The following is a 10717-nucleotide window of genomic DNA, read 5'->3' as shown; positions in this document are numbered from 1 at the left end:
TCTTAGTCTGTAATTCTAAACTACTCCCTGTGGGATCGCATTAGAGTACTCCATTAGAGTCCTATATTACTTGAGTGATACGTATATTTGCGTTGATAAGTATGACTTTACAATTATTGAATATTTATTACATTCATATTTATCTTATATTTTAAGCATATATAAAGTAACCGGTCAGGCTAAAATTTGGAGTGGGTCAAATGGTAATGATGTGAGGAAAATGCTTATTTTGCAAAAATCTGAAATGTATGGGTGGATTATTTTACAAAACATGAATGGCTTTCAAAGTATGATTAAGATTACACTCTAGTTTAGATTTTGGCATGGTTGGAAAGAGGATTGGGAGCTTCCCGTTGCTCCTAGTTTGCTTATTTGGAAAGCTAATGTTTAAATGTTTGCTTATGCTTTTACTTTGATAGTTTGGAAAGATAGGATGCATCTTTGGGGTGTAACCTATCTATTGCTTTGGGCTTAACACATCGATGGCGTCGGGGTAAGTTTTAAATGCATCATTTGGACTGAATATTCGTGGGATTAGAAAGATTTCTTAAATGCTTCTTTTTGAACTTTGACATGTGCTACTTGGGAGACTGCTTAGAGTGAATTTAGGTGCTAAAGTTTTGTTTACTGCTGTTTGGGCACTTTTTATGTTGGTATTGACGGGTTCCCTTGCCGCCCCTACCTGAAAACTGCTGTTTGGGCACTTTTTATGTTGGTTTTGGCGGCTCCTTTGCTGTCCTTACCTGAAAGCTGTTGTTCGGGCAATTTTTTATGCTAGTTTTGGTGGCTCCCTTGCTGCCCTTATCTGAAATCTATTATTTGGGCATTCTTTGAGTTGGTTTTGTGAGCTTATTAATACTTGAAGTATTATGGTTGATGCCCTATGCTGAAATTATGGATTTTTGCAATCTTTCTTGATGGATAGATTCATGCTTTTGTTGCGTTGATTGACTGTGAAGGAAATTTTCATATATACCACACAAACCTCATGCATTTGTATATCTGATACATGAATTTCAATTTTAATCTATCTGCTACCTTACATATACACGAAAAATGCATGGTCTACTTGCCAAAAGATAGAATGATGGTATTTTGATATAGCTTGGGGTGTTTTCTTGGATTCGGTTTGTCCTCTTTGTCGTTCATACTCGTGAGTCTGTTTTAGCGGCTCACCTTGCTGCGGTTTTCGGGGCTCGGTTTGCTTATTACTGCCCCTAACCGTGAAGTCGTCGGGTGTCTGTTGTTCGGCTGATTTTGTTGTAATTTGGAGCCTTTTAAAATACCTTTTTGGGCTGAAATGGTTGTGGTTTTTTAGGCTTTCATACATCGATTTGGGCATTTTAAGTGCTGATGTTTTTAGGCTTTTACGCTTTTTTTTGACTGATTTGATTATTGTTTTGAAAAAACTTAAACGCATTTAGGCTGATTCACTTGCGGTTTTACCCCTTGCTTATTTGATTTTTTTTTTATTATTTATTAGAAGTGCATTGGCCTCCTTCTCCGATGATTTGCTTTTGTTATCTTCTTTTCTTACGAACGATTAAATCAAAAATGAGAATTTCTTATTTAATTATTTGGAAAACGCTTAAAAGATATTTGAGGATTAGTTATAAAACATTTCATTGAGGGTAAAACACCTTAAATCATTTCAAGTTTAAGTTAAAGTGTAGACTTCCTAAATTTTATAAGCACACCTTAAGTGATAGTTCATCTACCTAATTTTCAAATGAATTATGAAACTAGACGTTTGATCTCAATTTATAAGTTAGTTAAAACACCAGACACGAGGATGCACCAAAATGTGGTTCATAACTTTTTTTTAATTAAATCAAGTAGTGAAATTCCCGCCATGACTTAACCTATAGTAAAACTCAATACTCCGGGATTTGAGCTTGAGCCTTACACTCATCCTCCTGATAATTGGGGATATTCCTAATGTCATATTTAAGTCACATACTCTTGGTCTTTTATATATCACTTCTTGTTTTGTTTTACTCATTCGTGTTTTTTTATTATGATTTTCTTATACTGGATTTTCTAGCAATCTGTTTAAGTTTCCTGTAATTTATTGTTCTTCTTATTGCATTATTTACTTTAATGCATTTGCCAAACTCCCTGGGTAGAGAACAATAGGACATGTTAGGAGGTACACCGGACTCTTGAGACCCAACAATAATTATACTTGCAAATATAAAACATAAACTAAGCTTGGAGTCTCTACAGTTTGAAACAAGTCTTCGTGGGCAGCACGATGAGGATGTACAGAAAAACAACTTGGACGGATTTACAACAACAAACCTTTCTTTAGAATTAAACAACAAGTCATAAGACTTCGAGGAAGTCTGCCTAGCGCGAAATAAATTCTCACTTTATCTTTTAGGCTTTTGCACAGCCAGATTGTGTAATTTAAGCCCTAACTCGCTTTAGGTTCCGAGGTTGTCGTCCGATACGCTGTAAACCCTCATATTTTTCAGATCATTTGTATGACCATGTCATGCAAATATAAGTCATAAATAATAAAATTGACAGAATGAAACATAAAAAAAACATCTTCTCGAAATTGAAGCCAAACAATAGGATAGTTTTGGAAGTCACCAAGATTCTCCTCAGGATCTGTGACATCCCCTACTTTTCTTCGACTCCAGAAATAATTATTCCCATTTGGTCCCTTTCTCTACTTGACTTTTCAATGTATAATCTTGGAAACCCTGAACTTTGAATTCATGAAGATAGATACCTCTGATCATCATCGAGAGTTCTCCCAAGTGACTTTAGTCATTTGAGAGTTAATTAACTATCGGGGTTTGCCTCAATATGGAGCTTTAAGAACCCAGGTAATATAAACTCTATCTAATTCTTAATATTAGGTAGGGGAACTTGTCGGTCAACATAAAGGTTCGCTGACTAAAATGAATGTCATAAATTTTTTAGTTTATTTAATTGAGTCGCACTAGTAAGTAATATGTTTATTCCGTTGCTGTGCTCGATCATTTAAACTATTGCAGATATGAGATTAATTCGGCCTCGTATTTTCAAAATTAAGCAATATATATATTATATTAAATCAAATATATATTTTTCAATTTTAACGGCTGACAACATGATTGGTTTTTCTTCACAGTTAGTAATTGATAGGGCTTTACAAATGGAGAAGAACTTATCTGATTTACAAGCAGAGCTGAAATGGATAAAATATCTATTAAAATTTGCTGACCCAAGTGGAGTAGCTACTCGAAAAAGAATGTCAAACACTACAGAAACTCAGGCACCCAAGTCTACCAAATCTGTGCCCAGCATCTCAAGTCTTTGCCAGTCTAATGAACAGCTAAACACCATTTTAGAGACACTCAAATCAAGGCCATCTCTTCAGGAATCCCATAATTTGATTCCAGCTGAGAAACCATCTGAAAAGGTTGACGATGCTTGTGGAGATAATGAAGACAAAAAGACTGCTTACGCCATTGCCAAACCTCAGAGGCTTGGTGCCGCAAGGAAGATATAATCAGAAGATAGTCACTGTTCTCCAGCTAACTTGGATTTAGAGATGTCAGATGATTTTGTTGACTACAGAGATAGGAAGAAATTTCTTGCTGCAGCTGATAAATGACAACATAGAAACTGCAGGTTCTGGTCTCATCATAAGAAAGAGGAAGTCTACAGAAAGAGCTGATCATAGTGCTGAAAAAGCTCCAAAAGTTGAAGCTCCATTGCCGCCTAAGGCTGAAACTCTTGTAGCCGATGTTAATGCCTTGCTTTTGAAGCGTAAACGAGGAATTCATGTAATTGACGAATTTACAGATGATGAGAAACACAACGTACAAGTTGGAGGTCAATCTGGTAAAGAGCATTCACATGTGGTGCGAATCCATGGACCTGTAAAACCTGATTATCTAGATGCGAGTTCAGATTATGAGTCCTGGGTGCCACCAAAGGGGCAAACTGGAGATGCGCGAACTTCACAGAATGATCGTCTCGGCTAGTATTTTCACTCTCGTATGTTTAGCTCTTAGAGACAGTTGTTATTATTTTGTAACTATTATAATCCTGAGGAAGTCTTTAATCTTGCTAATGGGCGCTGCAGATCATTGGGTAGTCGCTGAACAATAAGATTATTTAGTAAGATTACTTGACACTGAGAGGACATCAATATTAAATATTTTATAAAGTGGCTCCTCCAGTTGTAATATAAATATGTTGCCATTGCGGTATTAAAAATGGTTACTAATCCTTTTTTGTCCGTGATTTGAGATCTTGTCCTTCATGTTTCCACACATTACGTCAACTTGTTTGTTGAATGATCATTTTCAGAATTTGTTGAACTTATTAAAAAAAAAAAGAAGTATACTGATGATTTCAGATTTTAGGAAGGATTTAAAATAGGAAAGTGCTTAGGAATGAAAGGTTTTTGGGAGAGAAAGGAAAGGTTTTTGGGGAGAGAAAGGAAAGGTGAGGAAGGAAGGAGGAGGAAGAAAAGGAAAGGGGAAAGGAAGGAAGGAAGGAGGAGGAAGGAAAAGAAGAGGGGGATGGAGGGGGTGGCAGCCCTCCTCCCTTGAGAAACGACCGGTCCTCCCTTGAGCCCCGCGTTAGTCAAACAATATTTTGGAATATTAGTGGTAAATATAATAGATCTAGCCTCTTCTAAGAGGTGTCTATTTTTTATTTGACTATACCATTTTGTTGATCAATATGCCATTTTGATTTAGAATGTGGTTAAAATATTCAATACCTCTATCAAAGTATTTAGATTTCAATAAAAATTTGGGTTTTAACCATGTTGTGGAATATTTTTAAAGATTTATCTTTCAGTAAGTATAGTCAACACATGAGTATGATTATCGATAAAAGTTATAAATCACACTTGAACATAAGGTTTTCAAATGTGAATGGCCTCTAGATATCACTATGCACAAAGGGAAAAGGTTTGGTAGCTCTATAAATTTTAGGTTAGAAAATCTCTTTAGTGTTTGGCAAGTTGATAGATTTCATCTTTAAATATATCTTTATTAGCGAATAATGATGAAAATAAGTTTCTGAGATTGGAAAAACTAGCATGTCCTTATATACCGCTATAACACATTTCTTTGAAATTTTCATTAAATTAGTACAAATCTCTGACATCTCTTTCTCGATATCTGGCATTGAAATTCACGTCTATAATATGAACATGATTTTGCAGTTGCAATTATTTGCAATCTTTCTTGTAGATGACAGACTACAGTAGATATTTGGAACATGTAAAGTAGAATTCCGGCAAAAGTCGGAGTTAATTTAAATGCTTCTTATCTTGGCAATTGGGAATAGAGATCCATCAGCAATTTCGATTGAAACTTCTAGGTGAGGGAGTATAGGATGAGAAGTGGTGGGCCACCTTGTCCTGTGATTGAAGCTTTTGAGTCAATTATTTAGAATTTTTTGTTCTTTTAGTAAAATTAAAGCAACAGAAAAGCTTTTTTTGTGGTAAAAAAGGGGGAGCTTGTAGTTTCTCAAAGTGGGCAATTTGTTTGTCTAATTATAAATCTGTGGCATCTCTTCCTCGGATTTTGGCCTTGAAATTCACGTCTGCAATATGCACATGATTTTACAGTTGATCTTGTAGATGTGAGACTACAATAGATATTCGGAACATGTAAAGTACACTTGTTGAGCCGTGGATGTATGAAATGAAAGGCCTTATTGTGGAAAGTGATAATTGCAATGTGGTTGATACTCTACATTACTCCTTCGAGAGGAAGTTTTGGGAATGGTACGGTAATCATAATTATGATCTCACTTTCCTGACTAATTTTCAACAAGTTTTTTTTCTTATACCTCTAGAGATAACGATGTTATAGCCCAGCAATGTGCTCAACTTACTCTACAATCTAGTTTTGTTGTTAAAGATTTAGATGATAGTCGCCCCTTGTGGAACCATGACTTAGTGATCTGTTCTCAAATGGTTTTTTGAGGCTTTCTAGCCTACAGTTGTAACTTTTTACCTTACTTTAAAATGCAAACATGCACAGTTTCAAGGAACATGTTAAGTAGAGTTCAGGCAAAACTGAGAATTAATTTAAAAGCTTCTTATCTTGGCAATTGGGAAAAGAGATACATCAGAGATTTGGATTGAGACTTCTAGGTGAGGGATTATAGGATGAGAAGAGGTGGGCCACCTTGCCTGTGATTGAAGCTTTTGAGCCGATTATTTAGAATTATTGGTTTCTTTGGTAAAATTAAAGCAACAGAAAAGTTGTTTTGTGGCTAAAAAGTGGGCAATTTGTATGTCTAATTACAAATCTCTGGCACTCTTGACCGATCTGGGGCCTTGAAATTCATGTCTCTAATACAAACATGATTTTACAGTTGCAATTATTTCCGATCTTACTTGTGGATAAGAAACTATAGTAGATATTTGGAACTTGTAGAATTCAGGCAAAACTCAGTGAAACAATTGGGAATAGAGATCCATCAGCAATTTAGATTGAGGCTTCTAGGCGAGGGAATATAGGATGAGAAGATTTGGGCCACCTTGTCCTGTGATTGAAGCTTTTGAGTCAATTATTTAGAATTTTTTGTTCTCTTAGTAAAATTAAAGCAACAGAAAAGCTTTTTTTGTGGCTAAAATATGGGAGCTTGTAGTTTCTTACAGTGGGCAATTTGTATGTCTGATTGCACTTTGGTCAATGACAAGTTATCATGATTTTCTTTAGTTTCTGGCATTTTGTTTGGTAAACGTCGGTGTTTGATCGGATTTGCTGGCTTGACGCGGAGTTTGCAATAAATTTATTGTGTTCAATTGGATTTTTTACAGAAATAATACTTTTCTCTGAGTCATGCTCTGAATTTTGATCCATACTCTTGATTGCAAGTGTATACTCTTGATTGCAAGTGTAGATTTTTTTTTTTTTTATCATTATCATTGATTGATGAATGCTCCCATTAAAGTATCTTATTTTTCCTCTTACTTGATTCCCCATTTGTACGGATTATGATCATTGGAAGTTTTTCCCATTTAATTTGTGGGATGTAATTTTAAGATGTGAGTGCTCTATGGAAACTATTGGAAGATGGTGTGGCTTGTTAAAATGGAGGAAGAACCTAGTCTTACATAACTTTGCTAGACTAGGCTGGGGCACTTTTTAACCATCTGCCATAATTAAATTAAACCTAGCTTTGATACCATGAAATAAATTAGCAAACATAAGAAAAATAGGAGAATGTGTCACTATTTGTAGATTTTTTATATCATGGGTTAAAATAAGAAGAAATAAACCATACCCTAGCAAGAAAATAAACCATTACAATTTCCTTTGTTAATCTCATAATGGTTATGCTTCAAACTTTTAACTTCAAATATGACCACCCATGAAAATACCGGTAGAATGAGAGCTTTCAATGAATTGCATAACCTTTAGAAGCAACATTTGAGAAAACATGGTGAAAACATCTAAGGATAGGGTATCTATGTAGGTTGTGATGCCGTGTTCTTTCTCAATGGAAAAGGGAAAGAAACATGGTGAGGGTGCTACCATTACTTTTACTAGTGGAGGGAAAAAAACAGGTAAGAAAAGATTGAAGGCAAAATTGTCTTGTTTTGCGGTTGAGAAAATTGTTTGCTGAAGTACAGCTATAACTTTATGAAACTCTAACTAGAACGGGCAAGAAGAGCTAAATAAGTGAACTCCAAAAAAGCAGCATTAATCTATGCTAATGGCTTTTTGTCACCAGGAATTTACTGTTGAATAATTTTTTGTCAAGAAAAGATGATATAGTTTCCAAGAATTCATGTTTTTTTCTTGAAAAAATCATTGATGGTAGGCCAGAATTACATTATTACTACACTCCTTGTCTGCTTATAACTAAACTGCTTCATTATTAATTTCTTTCAGATCAGTAAATGAGCGCCAACGAGAATTACTGGAGGAATTTGCCAAGGAAGAAGTACTTCATGAAAACAGTGAATTTACAGATGAAAACTGGTAAGCTGATTGATGAAATTTGTATTTTTAAGTGTACATCTAATTGGAAAGCTGTAATTTCTAGAGATATTTTTCTTTGTGTAATTTGTTATTCAACTTAGCTAATCTTTTTTGTGAGTGTCGTCAAAATTACACTTGTCATTCTAGTTTTAGTAATGCTTTAAAATTTCACCTATTGATACAGTATTTTTCTAGTAGCATATATTAAGGTGACTCAATTTTAATGTCTTCTGCAAGTATGTTGGTAATCTTAAAAAACCTTACTCTTTAATAGAGAATTTTTTTCTGTTTATAGAGCATAAATGTTTATTTTGAATTAGCCATTCTTGTGGAAAAACAAATTGTGCCTGTGCTGTGCTTTAACCTATATAGATGGCCATGTTGAGCTTAAGATAACTTTAGTCTCTCCACAACAACCCATAGTTCTGTAGCTGCTCCATAACAACACTTCTCGTCTCCTATTGTAATACTCCTTTCTAACAGTGTGAATTTTTACTCTTCAGATTTTGAACCATTTCCTTGCAATTCTATCCATAACTTATGGCATGAAGCAGTAGCCAAGCTTTATAAAATTTCTACTTTCTTTGATTTATGATGGAGATTTTGCAAATGAACAACAGGCTTTTTCAGAAGCTGTCTACTGGTTGAAATTTCAGGTGGCGACAGTTCATTAATTATTTAAACGGACATCAGTTCCTGCTTGGGATTTCCTTTCTTTTGTTGCTCCAGTTGTTGCTGAGCAGAAGTGTGAGCTAAAGTTCTTATATATGTGATGGAAGGACCTGCATCATAATGGCTTAATGGAGCACAAAATCAGCTAAGTGTCTTAGGCTGAGTCGGATTTCGTATGTGGAGGTACCAATCCGTGAGAATTTTCAGAGGCAGATAATTCTTTATGAAACAGCTCAAAAGGAAGCACAGGTTACTCTGCTGTGTAAATTCGTAGGATAAGATTCTAAGGCTTAATTTATCTTTCTCATTATAAATTTATCAATAAAATGTTAGTTTTTTTTTATTGGCTACTTTTATTTTTGCAACTATATATATCTATAATATGTTTTATCAAAAATCATCAAAATGAATTTATTTTAGTCATATAAAAAATTATGGCATTCTTTTTTTCCTTATTATTTTAGAATGCTTCTTTAGGTCCAAGAAATTATCTCCTGAGTTCTTGCTTGATGATTATAAGCTTGTGAAAAGTGCTAATACATTGTGCTTAAAAGGGGATCGAATGCGGTAGAACGATTTTCTTATTTAAATGAGCATGAATAGGAAATAAAATTTATGTAAGCAGTTAACTGATAGGAATACCATCTAATGCCTCTTGAAAATTGATTTAGAATTTTGGGTTGATTAGGAAACATTCATTGATATATTTTATTTATTTTATGCCTATTATATCTCAAATTTGTAGCATTTTTAGTGGAAGAATAAAGCCATCAAATTAGGGTTGTGAATTTTGCTTGAAGATTAGAAGACACTTTAAATTAAGTCTGATTGAAATCAGTGATTTTGATATTATGCCAAGTCTAGTTCAGATCCAAGTTGATTTGAGCTGGTTGTTAGGCTGAACACTTAAAAAACATACATTTTATGCATGCAAAGGTAGTTAATCAAACAATGTCATTTTAATCCAACTATTATCATGTAAGGCTATTTTTTAACTTGGTCTGGAAGAGTGGTAGATACTTGGAAGGCTTATGCTAAGGCTTAGGAGTTGCTTGGAATTTTTTGCCAAGATGCTTGCACCTTGATGGAGTCTATGAGCAAAGAAGTTTCGTAGCTGAGATGTGTTTATAGAATAGCACGATCAATAACCACAAATAATTTTACCATACTTGGAACTTATTTATGGTGGAGGAATACTTAGAATGCATGTATCACTCATCAAAATCTAAGGGAACATCACTATTGAATATAGAGATTCAAAAGTAGGAAAATATCAAAATTTTAATTGTCGAAGATGTCAAAAAATGTCATACTATGGAATGGAATTTGAGAAACACTTGAAAACACATACGGGAATGAAAATCAGCAAATTTTATAGGGGTGTAATAGATTACCTCTTAAGAAATAGTTTCCTTGAAGGATCTAACGTTTTAATTGGCCACTGCAATTTCTAGGGGCCATCTCTCTCTAGCTCTCCAGATGAAATAAATTGAGATTGTTTGATAGCTATTAGGGATATAAAAGGAAATTAAGAAGGTAGAATATACAGGGAAGTAAGTATGAAAATGTTCATCATATGTGAAAGAAGATTCTAGGGGCCATCTCTCTCTAGCTCTCCAGATGAAACAAATAGAGATTGTTTGATAGCTATTAGGGATATAAAAGTAAATTAAAAAGGTAGAATATACAGGGAAAAAAGTATAAGGAAGAGAAGTAATTTAAGCAAATGTTCATCATAGGTGAAAGAAGACCCATGGGTTAAAGAAGATGCTTGTTTCTTTAAGTTCATGAATTCGCTTATTACAAAAATGTCTTTATCGGGATGCAATGTTCATAAAAATTCCTAAATACAAGTAACATATGTTACAATGTGTATAAAAATATAATGATTATGACTCATAAATTGAGCATTTGATGATTATATTCATATGGTCCTTTTAATGAAGTGGTATTGAAGAGTTATAAGATAAAGTATATAAGCAAAATAAGTAATATTTAGAATAGTAATTAGATGATCATTGAATTTTCACAAAAAAAAATGGAGTATCACTCTCTACCTAATCGAATAAAAGGATGGATAAACCAAA

At 34.1% G+C, this 10717-nt stretch overlaps 3 protein-coding genes across 9 annotated transcripts in view; 2 read left to right on the top strand and 1 right to left on the bottom strand.

The window, feature by feature from the left end:
• LOC110021838 (chaperone protein dnaJ 1, mitochondrial) overlaps positions 1-8987 on the top strand; it is a 118351-nt gene extending 109364 nt beyond the window's left edge. For 5 of the 7 annotated variants that reach the window (XM_020720523.1, XM_020720505.1, XM_020720515.1 and 2 more), the window contains 2 exons: positions 7869-7958; positions 8615-8987. In XM_020720523.1, the coding sequence (XP_020576182.1) occupies positions 7869-7958; positions 8615-8714 (190 nt within the window). In that variant the 3' untranslated portion in view covers positions 8715-8987. Of the gene's footprint in view, positions 1-3124; positions 3240-7868; positions 7959-8578 lie in introns of those variants that run through there. The other 2 variants (XM_020720532.1, XM_020720548.1) reach the window with 2 other exon arrangements.
• Positions 3132-3542, top strand: LOC110021872. Its single transcript, XM_020720570.1, has one exon. It carries the CDS (start codon positions 3149-3151, stop codon positions 3503-3505), a length of 357 nt encoding a protein of 118 aa, XP_020576229.1. The 5' UTR covers positions 3132-3148; the 3' UTR covers positions 3506-3542.
• A 1251-nt stretch (positions 8988-10238) lies between the features above and the next one.
• Positions 10239-10717, bottom strand: part of LOC110038193 — a 1962-nt gene continuing 1483 nt past the window's right edge. Inside the window, exon 3 of the mRNA XM_020742997.1 lies at positions 10239-10277. Coding sequence (XP_020598656.1) covers positions 10239-10277 — 39 coding nt within the window. The remainder of the gene's footprint in view (positions 10278-10717) is intronic.

This window comes from Phalaenopsis equestris, unplaced genomic scaffold (assembly GCF_001263595.1).
Source record: "Phalaenopsis equestris unplaced genomic scaffold, ASM126359v1 Scaffold000002, whole genome shotgun sequence".
Taxonomy (NCBI): domain Eukaryota; kingdom Viridiplantae; phylum Streptophyta; class Magnoliopsida; order Asparagales; family Orchidaceae; genus Phalaenopsis; species Phalaenopsis equestris.
This window is presented reverse-complemented; position numbering and strand designations above follow the sequence as displayed.